Source organism: Ornithodoros turicata, chromosome 2, assembly GCF_037126465.1.
Source record: "Ornithodoros turicata isolate Travis chromosome 2, ASM3712646v1, whole genome shotgun sequence".
NCBI lineage: Eukaryota > Metazoa > Arthropoda > Arachnida > Ixodida > Argasidae > Ornithodoros > Ornithodoros turicata.
The window spans coordinates 114,390,783-114,410,358 of NC_088202.1; the positions used below are offsets into that span (position 1 = coordinate 114,390,783).

General features: G+C 46.8%; 1 protein-coding gene across 1 annotated transcript; it reads right to left on the reverse strand.

The window, feature by feature from the left end:
• Positions 1-6,612: 6,612 nt before the first annotated feature.
• Positions 6,613-11,049, reverse strand: LOC135384964 (uncharacterized). The gene has a single exon (XM_064614144.1). It carries the CDS (start codon positions 11,047-11,049, stop codon positions 6,613-6,615), a length of 4,437 nt encoding a protein of 1,478 aa, XP_064470214.1.
• Positions 11,050-19,576: the final 8,527 nt, after the last annotated feature.

Here is a 19,576-nt window from a genome sequence, read left to right on the forward strand (position 1 = left end):
CGCCCTCACGAGCTGCATTGGAAAGACATTTGAACGAATTGTTAACAACCGTCTTGTGCACTATCTGGAGGAGAATAACTGCTTGTCGCAATTTCAGTGTGGGTTTCGAATGGGATGCTCAACAACCGATCATCTCATTCGTTTGGAAACAACCATTCGGGAAGCTTTTGTCAGAAGGCGCCACTGCGCATCAGTTTTCTTTGATCTTGAAAAAGCTTATGATACCACGTGGCGGTATGGTATCCTGCAAGATCTCTATTCCCTTGGAATACGTGGGCGCCTTCTGAGATGTATCGCTAACTTTCTGCAGGATAGATCGTTTAGAGTCCGCCTTGGCGAACTTCTCTCTCGTCCATTTATGCAAGAAAATGGAGTCCCACAGGGCTCCGTTCTGAGTGTCACCCTGTTCCTTGTAAAAATCAATTCTGTCGCACAAGTTATCCCACCTTCCATAACATACTCTTTATACGTAGACGACATTCAAATGTGTTGCTCCTCGACGAATTTAACAGTGTGTGAGAGGCAGCTGCAGGTCGCTATAAACAAGCTGAGTAGATGGGCAACTCAAAATGGGTTCAGCTTCTCAACCGAGAAAACTATCTCCGTTCTTTTTTCAAGGGTTCGAGGATTATTTCCCTCACTCTCACTTAAGTTAAATGGGTGTGACCTCCAGGTAAAAGACCAGCACAAGTTCCTGGGAGTCATCTTTGACACGAAGCTTACATTTCTTACCCACATCAAACACTTAAAAGTCAAATGCACAAAATCTATGAACCTCTTAAAAATTTTGTCCCATAGATCATGGGGTGCGGACCGTCAGACCCTTTACAGAGTTTATACCTCAACAATACGGTCCAAACTTGATTACGGGTGTGTGGTTTATGGTTCAGCCCGGCAATCCGTGCTTAAGGTCCTAGATCCAGTGCATCATTTAGGCTTGCGTCTGACACTTGGAGCTTTCCGCACATCACCAGTGGAAAGCCTTTATGTTGAGAGCAACGAATGGTCGCTAGAAAGGAGGCGGTTTTACCTGTCCGTTCAATACTTTTTTAGGGTAAAAGGATATGCCTATAACCCAGCCATTCCCTGTGTTGAAGACACATGCTATAAACAGCTGTTTCTTAATAAGCACACCGTTGTCCCTCCATTCAGCATGAGGGTCCTTCAAGGGTGTGAGGGTTATAACTTCCCCCATTGTGATTCCACGGTAGTACGGGCTACCTCGCGTATTCCACCATGGCAGTCTCCTCCGTGTTTTAATTATACCTTGACGAAGTGGAAGAAGCAGGACACCCCACCCGTCGTACTCCAGCAGGAGTTCGAGTCCCTAAAGGAAAGTCTTGGCAAACACCGTGCTTTTTATACAGATGGCTCAAAAACAGACACCGCCGTATCATGCGCAATGATAACCGACGGATGTACACTTTCAAATCGTCTACCTCACGTACTCTCCATTTTTAGTGCTGAGGTATATGGTATCATAACTGCATTGAACTACATCGTACAATATCATATCAAGTCATCAGTCATCTACACGGATTCTCTAAGTTGTCTGAAAGCAATAGGCAACATGGGGATGTCAAAAAATCTGCTTGTGCGCAGGGCACAGTGCCTTGCCAGTAGAGTAACGAAAAAGGGCCTTTCTTTAACCTTCTGCTGGGTACCCAGTCATGTTGGTATACCCGGGAACGAACTCGCTGACACTGCTGCCACAGCTGCCCTTTCGTTAGAAATCAGCCATTTTGATGTACCCTCCCAAGACCTCCGCCCAGCACTTCTCAGAAGCATAAACAGCAAGTGGCAGCAGCATTGGGATACACAACATGACAACAAACTCCATCTAGTTAAACCAGCCGTAGGGAAACCAACCCCTGTTTTGAGCAATCGCCTCCATGAAGTTGTTTCCACCAGGCTCCGGATTGGCCACACCCATTTGACGCACGGTCACCTCCTCCGTAGGGAGGATCCCCCGTTCTGCACACGGTGTGGCGTATACAGTTCCGTCCTTCACTTTCTCATCACATGTCCATTGTATGAAACCCACCGACATCGTCATTTCCACGACTTTTACATATACAATTTACCTCTCCATCCTTCCCTTTTACTAGGGGATGAAGCTGTCGCGTGTTGAGTGAGGCCAGGAGACAAAAGGCGTCAAGTCGGACCAAACTATTTTATTGACCGTCCTAGCCGGTCGCTCGAGTAGAAGAAGAAGTAACTAGCTCGCGTCTCGTGAGCGCGAGATGGCAGGGCACAAACAGGGTCATGTGGCCAAAGGCGATGTTGGTGCAGCTAGTGCTGCTACAAAGCTTTCGTGCCATTTGAACAGGTTCTTAAATTCTTCCAAAATATTGGTCTTTTAAATGCTCTCTAGTTTTACAGCTTTCTCTTATACCATTTGATTGGTAATCCGTTAGTTTTAACCAAATCCTTATACCTTTTAGTTAATCAGTAGAACATTATCTCTTAAACTGTTAATGCTTTTTATCATGGTCTTGGCGCATTATGGTCGTAGTTACCGCTGCGCCATTAAAACACGAACCATCATCATCATCATCATCAAAGAAGATACACGTGTATGCAGAACGCTATAGAACTAAAAAGCGTACTTTCAGTTCAGCACGTGTAAGGAAACGATCCTTTCTGCGAACAGCTCTTGCTTTTTTACCACGGACCGCGAAATATCGACCATGATAATTATAAGGCAAGCACGTGTGGAAGAGTATTAAGCCCCGTTTAATGTTGGGATTACCGGCACAGGATGTACACTAAAAGCATCTATATGGAAAAGCAGCTGTAGAAAACAGGACAACAGGCACCGTAAGCTCACACTGACACATGCTGCACTATATTCGTCTGCGTTATTCAATCTGCAGTATTCCTGTTTTACCGTATTTCTAGACGCTTCGTAAACACGCACTTCTCGGGTTCCCTTATTGCGTCCGTTATTCTCTTATTACTGTGTTGCGAATTCTGTCCTCATGTGCTCCTACACACTGTTATCCTACTAATGCACTTTATATCGGTGAAAATAACGTTACCAAACGAGCTACTCAACAGGACAAATACCTTCCGCTTCGAGCAGTCGGCAGTGTGGGGTGAGCGAAGTTGCGTTTAACGAGGAAATATGAGGTGAGTCTCCGAAACATAGAACGACAATGATTGGTCTGTTGACTAAATTGCTTGCATCAGGCGTGGACTTGTGACAACGTGGAACTAATTAACATCTAAATCAGGGGTGCTCAACCAGTGTGGAATTTCCCCCTCGGGGAGGGGGAACATTCGCTCCAAATCGGTCCATGCGCGTACTGTGCGTAGCAGAGCGTCGCACCGAACCGGAACCGAAACCGAAAACCGGAATTAACCGTTCTTCTTAGCTGAAACTTAACCGGAACTGAACCGTAATTACTAGCGCCATCTTGGAGCTGAACGGGTACCGAACCGATCTAAAAACTTCGGTTACCGGTTCGGGATACCGGTTCGGTTCGGGTTTGTGTGTGCCGCCTGTTATCTCTATCCCATCGTCTGGTGGCGACATCCGTTTTATGTGATATAATACTCGAGATCTGGCGGTCCATTCGGTAGTACGGGACATACAAGGCCAAGGGTAAAGGAAGTTGCCCTATCGCCGTCGCTTATAGAAAGAAATGCTTTGTCATTCCTATCTTCGAAAGTTTGCAGCAGCAGTGCATTGTTACAACATCATGTGGAACATTAAAAACGTAGCCAAAGAACCACTATGTTCAATAAGGCTGCACTGCACTGCTGCTGCAAGTGTGCCGCGACTCGCCTATCACAGCAGTTCAGTCCTTCCATTTACAACTTGGAAGTGCCCCTGCGGTGACAGCGGCGGCTGCGGCGTGACATACTTCTATAGTTTCAATTTTAGAGGTGTAGACGTTGGCCGAAGTTGTGCCAGTCTTTGAGAACGCAGACGCAAAGAAGGCGAAAGGAAGCACACGGAGGCGAATGCAAGTTTCGGTGAGTGAAGTCCTTCCAACTATATACAGTCATGTCTCGTTTATCCGGAGTTCAGATATCCAGAAAACTTGTTAGCCGGACTACATTCCCGGGAACGAACATGCTACCATCGAATTTTGTCTCGGTTATCCGGAATTCGTTATCCGTATCCAGAGAGCAAGTACGGGGACCAGTCTTCCAGGACCTAGGTAATTCTGATTCGCTTATCCAGAAAAGTGTTATCATCTTTGCCATGTACTGTGCTCGCAATGCCTTGGAAAAATGCCATATCTCATCGGAGCATTCAGAACTGTTTGATTCCGCTTTCTTCAGAGGTGACTCCTCACACACCAAAAGCGGAAGAGGTGCCCTGTATCCACCAGAAATCCACATGTGAACGTCAGTGGCCCTCCGAAAGCATCGCCTGTCTTTTGGCCCGAGCCAAGGACATTCGCAAAAAGACAGAAACATGTGCGCGAACCCAATTTTCTGAGACATTTACCGTTCTTTGAAAAGCAGGGCGACGCAGCGGGTGCCGTGGCTGTGACCAAAATTCTGTCACACGCGTGCCTACTAATTTCAGACAGATCACATCGCAGGAATTTTCGAAGCAACTCTCTTTTCCTTGTTTCCTTTTCTGTAACTATAAAGAGGTCTCTTGGTTCGAGTTGTCTTGAGTTTGCTTGGTTCGGTTATCCGGAAATTCGTTATCTGGACAAAAGGGAACGACTCCGGAGGTGTCCGGATAACCGAGACATGACTGTATATATGTTAGTGCATCAACCTAGTGACGCCCGAGCAGGCAAATCTTGAGACTTCCATGGGGCGTTGGAAGTTCATTTGTGCAATAGCGACTAGTTCATTTCCCATATGAATATGCTACATAAAAAATACGTTCCACTTCCAGATGACGTGTTACCGGTATAATCTAGGCATATCATTTTTTTTTCGCAATTTAAATGATATCCTGGGGGGTGGGGGGAGGGGTGACGTGGGGATTCGAGCTGCCTGCCTACCTAGATTGGCGGCACGGTGCTCGGGGAAGGGATTAAATGGGCTCCAGTTGGCCGAAAAACAGAAATAAAGGCATAAAGAACGTAACTAAGAGATCTTGTATCATTTTTAGTGGCTACCTATAATCTTTTAGCATATCAGAACCTCGAACCGGTTCTGAACCGGTTAATGAACCGATATAGGTGAACTCCGGAGCTGAACCGGAACCGAACCTTTATGACCGAACCCGAAACAATCCGAAAAACGCTTCGGTTCGACGCTCTGCTGTGTAGTACATCATTGTTAAGTATATTTATTGTCGATTGGGAATGAACTTGAATTCGCGTTTTGAGATGATCCCAAAAATCGGTGGGGATGCTGATTGCGATGTGGTTGTACACCACGTTACTCCGTTAAGCGCTCGGTCCCGAAGACTGAGAGACTTATGCACTCGCCGGTCTACACTCGGCGGTTACTGACGGACAAATCAACACTCTAGCCAACCCACGATTCCCTCGACAATACTTAGTTCGACCCAGGGCGATCAGCACTCGTTAGAGCACGATGGTGTAATCGTCAAAGGAGTGACTCAGGGTACAACGATAACAATCCAACACAACGTTTTACTCAATCTTACAAAATTAAAAAGAAACAACCGATGAATGCTTCAACACAGATATTAATTATAACTAAATAATACAAGGTGCAATGCTCATTAAGAAAACATTATCTACGTGGAAATTGCCTTAACACAGTTTCAACACGGTGACAGAGAATTTCAAAGTCTTAGCTGTTTTGCACAGAAGGTCCGAATGTCCGTTGTCAGAATGGTGCTGTGATGAGTCGGGTCGCGCGGCGGGGGTCCTTTTCGGTCTGTGGTCTCTGCGGTTTCTCGCACGACGCACCCAAACAAAGGAACTCGCCGACGTCTCCCCTCGAGGACTGACGCTGCCGCACACGCTTGTTTCCAAACCACGACTGACTTTGCTTGGTCTCGCTCCTGGTCTGGTTCACTGTTCGTTTTGCTTGTTAAGTTCTTTTTCTCCAGTCCCGGGAAGGAGGAATTCCAGACTTCCAGACGCACACACACTCGGTGGTGTCACTTGACACCTGCGACCACACGGCCAGGGGTTCGCTGCCCTTCCCAATGTTCGGTCCCCAGACATAAACACTAACTGCTTTTCGCAGGAAAAAGGCCATTTCGACGTCTAGACAAAGTACATGATGTAAAAAAAAAAACAAATGCAGCTCTCGGCTACCGTACTTTTGGCTACACAGTCCATTTTCGAAAAAGTTCCCGAAATGCGCCGGAATCACGGATTTGTGACACTGCCCCCTTTTCAAGAATGTTGACGTGTTAACATTTCAAACCTTACAATAGACGAGATTCCGACGGTATAATAACACAAACGTTCGATTGAACAACTTGGAACATCAAAAACCCAACAGATGAACATATGAGCACAAATTGGGCAACAAAATGGAGTAACAATTCGATCGGCTGTGTATGCAGCGCACGCTTTACTTATCCCACCCATATGTCCATGCATATACAATTGGCATGAAGTATAATAAAAACGTTACATGGGTACGGAAACAGATTACAGTTAAGAAGCCATGCATAACTCATGCATATCGACATCATGAATAGTGCCCTCATTAGGTTCTACTTAAGTAGTCGGCACCGACATTATCTTTGCCCTTGATGCCCTCGACTTTGAAATCATACTCTTGCACAGCTAGTGCCCAACGGAGCACTCGAGTATTCATGTACTTCGCGCTGTCAAGGTATCTAAGCGGCTGATGATCGGTTTGAATAACAAACTGGGTCCCATACAGAAATATGTGAAAATGTCTGATTGCCCAGACAATAGCGAGGCACTCTTTCTCAATGGTTGAGTACGCCCGCTCTCGGTCTATTAACTTTCTACTGGCATATCCTACTGGGTGAAGATCATCGGAACCCTGTTGAAGTAGAACCGCTCCTAAGCCTGTGTCAGAGGCGTCTGTTCGAAGAATGAACGGCTTCGTGAAATCGGGCAACTGCAAAATTGGTGCCTCAGCAAGATGCGCTTTGAGCGTACAGAACGACCGTTCTTGATCTTCTCCCCATTTTACGTGGGTTTTCTCTCGTTTCTTTGTCAGGTCTGACAGCGGCGCAGCAATCGACGAATAGTTAGGGATGAATTGTCGATAGTAGCCAGTCAGTCCTAAAAACGACCGGACCTGCGTCTTTGTCTTCGGCCTCGGCGCATTCTTGATTTTTTCCAATGTGGCTGAGACAGGGCTTTGTTTCCCGTGACCAATCTTGTGTCCCAAGAATGACAGCTCAGTGAACCCAATTTCGCACTTTTTTGGTCGTACCGTTAGTCCTGCTTCTCTAATCTTCCTGAAAACTTCGTTCAGGGTCTGAACGTGTTCTTCCCACGTATCAGTCGCGATGAGTACGTCATCGTAGTAATGTTGCACATTGGGGATTCCCTGCAGCACTTCTCGCATGAGTTTTGCAAATACCGCTGGTGCTGTCTTCAAACCGAACGGCATGTACTTGAACTGATACAGGCCACTTGGTGTCGAAAATGCGGTTTTTGGTTTTGACTCCTCATTGATGGGAATCCGCCAATATCCCTTGGCAAGGTCGAGTTTGGTGAAATATACGCGAGAGCCAACCTCTGCAATTAGGCAATCCGACCTGGGAATGGGCTCTGCGTCTGCAACGAGGATGTCGTTGAGTCTTCGGAAATCAATACAGACCCTGTTTGATCCGTCGGATTTCTTTACGATCAAAACTGGAGAATGGTAGGGAGAGTTGGACTTCTCAATAATTCCCAGCTGAAGCATTCCCTCCAACTCCCTCTCAACCTCACCTCGTACAGCGAACGGAAGGGGATATTGCTTGACGTGCACCGGACAGTCTGTTGCCGTCTGTAAGTTGCATTCCACCAAATTAGTGGAGCCGGGCAGGTCGGAAAATATTTCTTGATACGCCGTCGTTAGGTTTCGCACGTCACTTCTCTGCTGTGTGCTTAGCCCCTCACCGACGATTACATCTCGGCAATCTTCTCTCGTTGCTCCTAACGTAGTAGGAACCTCCACGTCGACGTCCACGTGGTCTTCGCACTCATCCCTCGCAGCCACTGATGCCAACATGGCGTTTACTTGTGTCGTGGTTTCTCTTTGTTCATACTTCTTCAGAATGTTCGCATGAAACAGCTTCTTTTTGTGTCCGAGGTCGATAACATAGTCAGCTTCTCCCTTCTTTTCAGTTATTTTGAAGGGTCCTTTCCATTGCATCATTAATTTATTTCCCTCCGTCGGAAGTAACAGTAGGGCTTCGTCTCCAACCTGGAGCTGTCGGTCTCTGCTTCTCGTGTCATAATACTTCTTGTATCGCTGCGACGCGTTCTCCAGCTCCTCGTGGGCGATTTGACAAGTCTCTTCGAGCTTGTCACGCAGATCCAATACATGCTGATACGTCGTCTTCACCTCTTCATCAATCTGCGCTCCGCCCCACAACTGTTTCAAAATTGCCAACGGCCCCTTCATCTTTCGGCCGTACAAAAGCTCAAATGGGGAAAATCCCAGGCTTGCCTGTGGCACCTCCCTATATGCAAATAAAAGGGGTGACAAATAGCGATCCCAGTCCCGTGGGCGCTCATGGCACATTCGCTTCAGCATCTTCTTCAGTGTTCCATTGAACTTCTCTACGAGACCGTTGGCCATCGGGTGGTATGGCGTTGTGGTGAGCTGGCGAACTGATAGCAGCCGACTGATCTCCCTCATCAGGTCGGAAGTGAAGTTGGATCCCCTGTCGCTGAGTATTTCATCTGGCAATCCAACCCGGGAAAATACGTTCAGTAGAGCTTCAGCTACTCTTTCTGTTTCGATACTTGGCAAAGCAACGGCTTCCGGAAATCTGGTAGCATAGTCGACGACAGTAAGTATGTAGCGATTGCCCCTTTCCGACGGTGGTTTTATCGGTCCGACGATATCGATGGCCACTCTTTTGAATGGAGTGTCGATGATAGGCATTTTCCCTAGTGGCAAAGGTCGCGTCCTGCCTTTGTCACTGGTCCTCTGGCAAATGTCGCACGTTCGGACAAACCTTTTCACGTCCGACTGCAGTCCTGGCCAGTAAAATTCTGTCATAATTCTCTCAGCCGTGCGTTTTGCCCCTTGATGTCCGGCCATTATTCCATTGTGTGCCAACTCCAAGACCGTAAGCCTGAATTTTTGAGGTACCATTAGCTGAATTGTTGTCTCCCCAACAAACGATTTATACTTCCGATGAAGCAAATCGTTTTCCTCAAAAAATAGGTAGCTGCCCTGACGCCGGTTCTTGCTTTGGAATTGTTTTCCGATGGAAGCAAAAAACTTTTGCAAAGTCGGGTCGTCCTTCTGCTCTTTACCGAAATCTTCGGTCACTATGCCCTCGCTTAGGAGTGGACTTCTCAACTGCCGGAAATCTTCCCTCTGCTTTCGGGACTGTTGTCGCGTAGTTACCGCAAGTATCTTAGGAGGGATTTCTTGCTGGCCACCTCCCACGCTCGGTGTATTCCCTTCTAGTTCGGGAACGTCTTGTTCCTTTGAACCAGTGTCTTCTGCATTGCCAGGTTCGGTTTCCCAGTGTGGGTCTTGTTCCTCAACGCGTCGTATTCCGGGCACATTCCCAAGTATAACGTCAAATAAAGGATCCTCCATGCATCCTGCCTCAAGCTCCCCCGTGTAGTACGGTGACTGAATGTGAACGGTGGCAACAGGTAACATTCTGACCTTGCGATCAAGTAGGAACACAGTCATCGTCTTTCCCGTCAGCTGCTCGGGCGTAATCAGTGCTTTGTTAACGATGACAGTGTTACACCCTGTATCTCGGAGAATTTTGACGCGTTTGCCGTCTATAATGCCTTCCACAACAGGCAAGTTGTTCTCCTCTGGTGGACGTTTGTCCTTGGACGCAACGTTTACCACGGGCACCTTCTCCCCGCTCTTGAGTTCAACATATCCTCCCTGAACGCATGTGGATACCGAATTTTCAGTTCCATCCTTCTTCGCAGTATTTGTACTCCTGCACTCCGAGCTCTTGTGCCCACGACGTCCACACCTGTAGCAAATTATATCTGAGGCTCCTCTAGGTACATTTGTACGACAATTAGAGGCCTTGTGCCCGAGCCTATTGCAGATCAGGCATCGCTGCCGCTGTGCTACACCTGGGCTTGCGCCTTTCCCATCGGCTCCGGTTTTTCCCGACACGGGAGCAACTTGCTTCTCCGGAACTCCGCTTTCGCTAATTTTCTTCCCTAGGTTTGTACGCCCCTGCGCGTTCATGAACTGGTTCGCTAATTCGGACAGGTCTTTTCGGCTCTTCGGCTTCCTCTCTTTGATGAACAACGCCAGCTTCGGGTCGCATCGTTCTAAAAACCTTTCGCGGATCATCAGTTCTTTGACATCTTCATATTCTTTCTTTGTTCCTGCTAGCTGCAACCATCTTTCCCAGTAGTTATCTAGCCTAGCGAGGTACTGACCCGCCGTTTCCCCATCTACGGGTGGTGCGGTTTGGAATTTGCCACGAAAACCGTCTTCCGTCAAACGGAATCTACTCAGCAAGGCCTCTTTCAGCTTCACGTAGTCGTTGCAATCGCTTGCTGGTAACCTCCCAAACACGCTCAAAGCTTCTCCGCTAAGGCACATACTCAATGCCGCTGCCCATTGCTCCTTAGGCCACTTCTGACCATCGGCTATTTGTTCAAAACGCATCAAATATGCATCTAAATCATCTTTCTTTTCGTCATACGCTGACATCAACTTATGGGGACTAATTCCCTGAAACTGAGACGATGGCGGAACCATCTGTCCTTCGTCCGACCCACTCACTTGGGGGGAACCTTTTTCGGAAAGCCGCAGCTTCATTTCCAAAATTTCTCGCTCTCTTTCGTGTGCTTCTATAGCCTTGGCTTCGGCCTCCCTCATGCGCTCTCGTTCTAGAGCCCGCTCCTCGCGATCTCTAGTCCTCTCCTGATTTATCCATTCCTGAAGCTCACGCCCTTGCAATCCAAGCTTCTCGCCTATCTCAACTAATTTGCCGATCTCCATGACCATACCTGATAACAGCACTTCTGACAACAACCTCAGTCACTCAATATCCAGAGACCACACCCCCAACAGACTACACCATGCATCGCCACCTGGGTCCTGTCGCGGACGCCATTTTTGTTAAGTATATTTATTGTCGATTGGGAATGAACTTGAATTCGCGTTTTGAGATGATCCCAAAAATCGGTGGGGATGCTGATTGCGATGTGGTTGTACACCACGTTACTCCGTTAAGCGCTCGGTCCCGAAGACTGAGAGACTTATGCACTCGCCGGTCTACACTCGGCGGTTACTGACGGACAAATCAACACTCTAGCCAACCCACGATTCCCTCGACAATACTTAGTTCGACCCAGGGCGATCAGCACTCGTTAGAGCACGATGGTGTAATCGTCAAAGGAGTGACTCAGGGTACAACGATAACAATCCAACACAACGTTTTACTCAATCTTACAAAATTAAAAAGAAACAACCGATGAATGCTTCAACACAGATATTAATTATAACTAAATAATACAAGGTGCAATGCTCATTAAGAAAACATTATCTACGTGGAAATTGCCTTAACACAGTTTCAACACGGTGACAGAGAATTTCAAAGTCTTAGCTGTTTTGCACAGAAGGTCCGAATGTCCGTTGTCAGAATGGTGCTGTGATGAGTCGGGTCGCGCGGCGGGGGTCCTTTTCGGTCTGTGGTCTCTGCGGTTTCTCGCACGACGCACCCAAACAAAGGAACTCGCCGACGTCTCCCCTCGAGGACTGACGCTGCCGCACACGCTTGTTTCCAAACCACGACTGACTTTGCTTGGTCTCGCTCCTGGTCTGGTTCACTGTTCGTTTTGCTTGTTAAGTTCTTTTTCTCCAGTCCCGGGAAGGAGGAATTCCAGACTTCCAGACGCACACACACTCGGTGGTGTCACTTGACACCTGCGACCACACGGCCAGGGGTGCGCTGCCCTTCCCAATGTTCGGTCCCCAGACATAAACACTAACTGCTTTTCGCAGGAAAAAGGCCATTTCGACGTCTAGACAAAGTACATGATGTAAAAAAAACAAATGCAGCTCTCGGCTACCGTACTTTTGGCTACACAGTCCATTTTCGAAGGCATGACGTGGTCCCGGCATGTGAAAACAATAGCCACCAAGACCAGCGGTTTTGTAAATGCTTTACGTTGCATTGCTGGATCGTCGTGGGGCCCTTCATGCGCTGACCTCCGTCACGTGCACACAGCGTTGATTCTGGGCACATTGCGGTACAGCCTGCCTGTTCTACACGGCCTCAGCATATCCGGAGAGCGTGAGCTTCTCAATATTCAGGCCCGAAGCCTCCGTGTCTGTTTGGGAGTTCCCAGAACGACAGAGACTTATTCTGTCCTGGCAGAGGCACGCGAAACTCCAGCAGGCGTCCTACGAGACGTGGAAACTCTCCGGATATATGCACGGTACCTCACACAGCATCCTTACCATCATCTTCGGCTCATTGATATTGACTGTCCGGACTCCAGCATTGGTATTGCTGTTGACCGCCTGAGAGTGCACCTCCCCACCACGCCATCAGTGCTTTCCTATGCCCCGCCGATGTGGACTCTTCGCAGGCCTCCTGTATGTGATCACATTCCTGGTCTTCTGAAGAAAAACGCTGTACCTCCCGTTGTTGCTCACCAACTTACACTGGAGCACCTTAACTTAGCGTACTCGCAACGACTCCCTGTGTACACTGACGGATCAGTGTCTCAAGGCGGATCTACTGCAGCCTTTTATATGCCAAATGAAAACCTTGAAGTGGCGCACAAGCTCCCCTACGAAACGTCATCTACAGAGTCCGAGCTCTTCGCCATACTGACAGCGTTGAACCACATAGCGGTATCACCGCCTGGCGCTTGGGTTGTGTTCACGGACAGTAAGGTGGCGCTAGAAGTTCTAGCAAATTATTGTTCCAGAACAATCGGCGGCCTAGATACCATGATAGTCGCAATATACAACCGACTTCTATCCTTTGGACATAGCCTGTGTTTCCAATGGGTACCCAGTCACACCGGCCTGCACGGAAACACCCGCGCAGACGCCTTAGCACGTCGGGCACATGGGGACGGCACCTCCAGTAACTGTCTCCTACCACTTTCAGCCTCATCGTGTCGGTTACAGACACAGCGACTCCGTTATAACGGCACTCGGCAGTTTCAAGAGGACGCTGTCCGACTGAACGACCATCTCCGATCTATCGACCCGTCGATGGATTTCGTTGCCACACACCACTGCTCGCGTCAAGAAGCGTCCATTCTACACCGACTACGCCTTAATGTCGCCAGGACACCTCTACTCCTCTGTAAAATGGGTCTTCTCCAGTCGCCCAAATGTCCCACTTGCGCTGTTGAAGCTGATGTGCCACACCTTCTCCTCGACTGTCACAGATTCGACACCTCTCGAGTCACGCTGAGACGACGCCTACTCGAGCTGCGGTGCACGGACTTTTCTCTGGCCACTCTGCTCGGCCCAGTACGAGATCACACACAGCAGTCTGTGACCAAAGCAGTGCTGACTTTCTTGAGAGACTCAGGTCTGATGAACAGCCTGTGAACTCAGTCGTGAAATCTCATTCTTCTTCTGTGCCCCACTCTCACCTTCAGCGCATTAACCTCATGCTTTCTTTTTAAAGTCATCTTCTGTGATTCATCTCATCATTCCTTCACCGTTTGTTAGTCATCTTTTTTGTCATCTTTGTCTTTAATCTACCTCATCCTTCTTTTATCATCTGGTAGTTTTTCGTTTTTTCCTACTTCTTTTTCTTTTTCTTTATTTCTTATTTCGTAATTTTCTTTATTTATTTCTTTATTTTTCTTACTTTTTTTCCTTTTCTTTATTTCTTTTTTCTTAATTTTCTTTCTTTATTTATTTCTTTTTCTTACTTCTTTATTTCTTATTTCTTTATTTTATTTATTTATTTATTTATTTCTTATTCCTTCTTATTTCTTTCTTTCTTTCTTTCTTTCTTTAATTATTCTCTTTTCTTTTTATTTATTTATTATTATTTCTTATTTCTGGAATAGCAAGCCGACGTCCCGTTTGGCTGACCTTTCCCCGTTTTTTTTCCCTTTTTGTCTAATAAACATATCCCCCCCCCCCATTTTCGAAAAAGTTCCCTAAATGCGCCGGAATCACGGATTTGTGACAATCATTCACGGGACATCTCCATCGCAAGGTAGTGGAAGGGCTATCTAACAAACAACATATTTATTTTGATACGATGAATACGGAGTTTCATCGCGAGGGGCGATACCCTACCCAATTGCTGGCGGTGATGTGGGGAATGAAATGATGAGCCCCTTCACAATAAATACGGATCGAAGTCCCATGGTGTCCAAAAAATGTCAAAGGAGCACTCTTCGGACCTCTTAACCAGCTGGACTCTCGCCCCGTCCTCTCTCTCTCTCTTCAAATTGCTTGGTCCCTGGCCAAACCCAGCCCGCCAACGCGCTGCCCTCGAAGGGCTATCTAGTGGTGAGGTCGCTCGCCACAAACAGTACTTTCGAGAAACTCGCAATAAAATACCTCAAATTTTTATGCGTGTATTGCATTGGAGTTAATGTCGGGGGTGAGGGGATAACGCTTTGACAAACGGCAAAAGGGTGCAGGGAGCAAAAAAAAAAAAAGGATGAGAACCACTGATCTAAATAATTGACGTCCTCTGCAGTCTACGTCATGGGAGGGCTTGTGCCGCGTCTTGTGGCGTTTCATTATACATGCCGTTTCTCAGAAGACAACTGTAGTCAACCACAGACCTTTGGTGAGGAAAAAGGTCGCAACGTATTTACACAAGTGACAGTACGCAGCAGTGACGTAGCCAAGGGGTGAGGGTTCAGCCCCCCCCCCCCCCGCAAAAAAAAAAATTGTACCTTTTGTAGTGCATTCGAGAGATGGAAAACGGAGTGAAATCCTCTCCCCACCGTAATGTTCCCGTAGAACCACTCCCGAAACATTTTTCTGGCTATGCTACTGGTGATACTCTACGTTAAGCAGATTAAAGAATGTTGAGTATTTTCTGTTCTTATTTGAGTTTGCATGAATAACGTCGAATAGCGGAGATGCAAGCTTCGATATCAAGCATCGGAACAGCGTGTCTTGAACGATCAGTACATATGGAATATCTTAGTCGCGCTCATTGTCTTTTCATCATCCTATATGTGTACATAGGTGTGGGCGTGTTTTCCTCACATTTTGCACAGTGACGTTCCCGCTAAAAAAACGCCGAGTTTCCACCACAACACAAGAACTTCCGAGCGTAATGATCTCACTATTAATTTTCGACAGTGACACATGTCCAGCCGCTCGATTCTACTTCACCTGAACATCTCTTTCACATAATAATAATAATAATATCAATAATTAGTCTTGCGTCAGACAGTCATGATCATGGGCGCATGCCTCATGAACTGGATATGCACTGGCATGTAGACCGAAAGCCCCAGTCAACTAATCGTCAGGGGCGACTGCGTTTACATGACAATTGACTGGGGCTCCCAATGCCTTAGAATAATTCACTCGACGTACTCCACTGAAGCTCTAGCGAAAGCAGTAGAGACATAGGCGCCGACTGCGGGGGGGCGCGGGGGCCCTTGCCCCCCCGGAACATGAACTAGGGGGGGCGCCACCTCCCCCGGGAAGTCCCGATAAGAGACTGACACCAATCTTTGGGGCTCGGCGCGCCCGGGTCAAAAGAGCGAAGAGGCACCAACCCCAAAAATGCATCTTGCAATTTGTAAAATATGTACCCGCCCACCATACTCATTATCACAGTAGAAGGTGAGGCGAAAAAACACAGAGGATGACACAACACATAGCCTGAATTTCGCCCAAAGCAATCAGATCAATGAAACGAAGCAGTCGAAAACGTACCAGCAGCTGCCAGTGAGCTGTAACGGTAGGATCTTCGGAACGCATATATCCGTTGGGAGCGGGATCAACTCCCGCTGCTTCTTTTTTCTTACTTTGCGTTAAACATATCCCCCCCCCCTCCCGCTGCTCCATTTCATTGACCATATTCATTATATAATTTATATTGCCCGCATTTCGGGTCAAACACCGAGGATTCAATGCATTTTGTTCCTTTTGCACTCAGTTTTCAAAGGCATAATGCCTTCAGTTGTGCACATGTTCACTGTTTACGTTCTCTTTGTTTTTTCTTTTGTTATTTCTGTTCTTCCTTCCTCTTATTTCTATACCAGTTCTGCATACATCATAGGATCCCGCCAGAGTGTGATTCTTCGGCTTTAGTTTTGTGTTCTTCACTTTTCTTTTCCCTTTCCTTCTTTTTGTTTCCTTTTGCTTTCTTTTTTCTTTGCCTCTTTTGTCTTCCCCCTTTCACCACCAGAGTACTTACTTCGCGGTGCGCCCTTGCCCCCACCCCGGGAAAATGAAAACTCTCCGCCTCTGAGTAGAGGGCCTGGTTTTGTTTCACCACTCGCCGGTTCACGTGGAAAGCAGGGAGATCGACTTCTTTTTCGCCCAGTCGGCTTTTACAACATTCATATAAGCGCCCCTAACGGACGCCTCATGAATGTTTCTTCCCACCTATGAAATTGTAGATGGGGAAACTTAATTTATGGATTCGCACAATCAATCATGAAGCCTAGTTCACGCACAACTGATACATTACGGGCTAGAATACAGGCAGGAGCACACGGACACCCGGTTTTTCCATGCCTGATGCTGTTGTGCGCACCTCCACAGTCACCACAAAAGCTGCTGGCCACTCCTGAGGGAGGGGGGGATCCATTTATTTTGACAGGAAAGGTCAGCCAGAAAGGATTGCTTGCTATTCCTTGTTAAATAACCACACCTCAGAACCGACGCTTTTTATTTGTTTGACTGTTTTTTGGGAATAGCAAGCCTCTAGTATAGCTAACCCTTCCCATTGTTTTTTTCCTCCGTTAAACATACCCCCCCCCCCCCCGCCGATGCTAGCGCGCTTCGAAGTGTCCAACTGCTCAAACCGCTATAAAGAACAATACAAAGCATAGCTAAATGACGTAGTTGAATAACGAACTTTTGATGTGACAATTCGTGGCAAATGTGATCACGGGCGACGGAAATGTTTGTTATATAACCTATTCTCTGAAAATTTTTCAGAATCAGTAATCACTATAATGCAGATTTATTTATTTGATTATTCTGATTTCTATTGGTTTACTGCGGTATATTTATAATATGCTGCACTATTTTCTCCGATACGCTGAAATTTGCGGTCTCATATATATAGCGAGAAAGTGATGGTCTCTTACGTACAAAGGAACCCGAAATAATGCCTATGTGTGGAGGTTTAAGAATCAGTTGTCGCTCATCGATTGGATAATACTCAGGCGGCCTCGCCTCACAGTTTCAACGACTCTCTCTTTTAGACAGAGCGCTCCTGGGCTGACAATTCTTCTGATACGGGCACAGACGTGACCTGGAAAACTGCTGCTGGCATTTCCGCCTTAGGCCTTTTTGCAGCTCACTGCTTGCCGTCGACCTGATGTTTGTATAAAGAAAGACAGTGCCATATCAGCGTAGTTGCTAACTCCTATTCTTCGTTTCTTTTTATTTCCATTGGGAAGGAACCTTCAGTGCGTCTCTTGGATCCTGGATTTTCCGAAGCAGAATCTATTTGTACGTCTGCAGTTAGCTATGTGCTGGTCCTTTTACGTATGACATCTTCGCTAAGCTGTTGAGGCCGAACGTCTGTTCAGAGACGCTGTAGTGGAAGTAAATACTATTGGGTATAGGGTCTCGATAGCTGCTCTTGTAACGGTTTTGAACAATGTGTTCGTTTGTGCCACATTGTTCGCTAGACCGACGGATCGAGATCTGCACAGCGGTAGCACCCCGATTCGTCCAAATAGTTATTTCGTCCCAGTACTCACAACGTCCAAGTACTCAGTACGTCCGAAAAAAATTGAACGTAGTGGGCATTGGACGAACTGAACCACAGGGGGGAAAACTTGCCCAACCTGTCCAAATACCCATACCGTCCAGTTCGTCTTGTAGCGACACTTGTCTCATGCCTTTAGAGTTCTAAATTATTCGGGTATTGTGGACGGAGACAATCGAGAGTGGTGTAGCAGTGCAACACGGCCGATGTCGCACTTGCGGAAAGCATTCGCTCGCTGCGTTTAGTGTGTTTTGCCCACACCAACCACGCGCATGCGCAGATGGCGCCTCTTGTTTGTAAGCAGTGAAATGGCCTATACGTCTACTATCAGTTGCAAACTATAGCTGCAAACTCAAGATAAGTTAACATTAAGCGCGTCACATCTCCATACTTTTTCTTCTTTCAGTTAATTAATGAATCAACATCAGGCGCGACACCTCTCATTTCTGCAATACTAAGTAGCGAGGTGTTCAGCGTTTTAATAGGGTAGGACCAGTACGGAGTGAACATGCGAGGGCTTACGTAAGCGCATATTCGTGCAAAAGTGCTAAAAAACAAATTAGCAAGCGGAAAAAATTATCTCTCTCCTTTCGTTCGCACAGACGGCACTCTTTTGCCATTCTTCAATACAAATATGAACGTTTGATATCACGTGATATATTTATGTTTATGTATTCACGTCGACCACAGAAAGCACAGCATAGCTTTCTATGCAGGCACCAAGATTCACAGAGTATAAAGATACGATGACGCTAATCTTGGGGCGACCAGCACAGCGGTGAGAGAAAAAGCGTGTGACAATCCGAAGATCCTAAGAAGCAAATCCTAAGTGTGGTAAACGAGCAGGTAGTGGAAAATCAATACAAAATTGGCAAACGGTAATAATGAACAAATGCAGGTTACTTGTCCATTATAATGTGCATTTCCAGAACATTACAATGAAGTGATCGGAAACTGAAGGAGCCACGCCCGTTTCGAATCTTGCATTGTGGAAGAGAACCTATAATTTATACCAGATGTGACTTTTCAGAATACCTGTATGTGAAGACTTCATTTTATATACATATGGCTTCTTTCTAGCTAGAGATCGTTATTTTGAGAGCTGGTTGTTAGTCTTCTTTGTAAGTTGGTTTTATCTCTTACATGGTAACAGAAAAATATGCCTCATCAACTTCGTTGAAACCTAATTAGCTAACGAGCGAAGCCGTAGAGCATACGCTTCGCGAAGCCGGAAAGTAAATGACACTTAATTGTGCAAACTCCGTCGAATTCTTCTGAGTCATTCGGGTTGCAGTCTTTGTTCAAAGAGCGGCTATTAACCGAATCATAATTTCTCGCAGTAGTTAAAAGAATAAAGAATTGCATTTTCTCTTGCAAGTCCCGCATTTTTCTCGTGTCATGACTCGGCTTACTACCGGGTGGTCGGCGCAGTCGACCGGAACCGAGAGATGCTTGGTTCGACTCCTGTCGCCGCCAACTGCCATATTTCAATCGACTAACTGCTCATGTTTAAAACTATTGAAGGTTCATTGGCAGCTATGGGACACGAAAGTTACCTACTCACATCTCCATATTTTTTCTCCTACCATCACCATCGTCGTGACAGTTACTCAAAATGCATTAATC

Bases quoted from the DNA above. Each gene is read 5' to 3' on its own strand.
- LOC135384964 (XM_064614144.1), bottom strand. From the start codon at position 11,049: ATGGTCATGGAGATCGGCAAATTAGTTGAGATAGGCGAGAAGCTTGGA.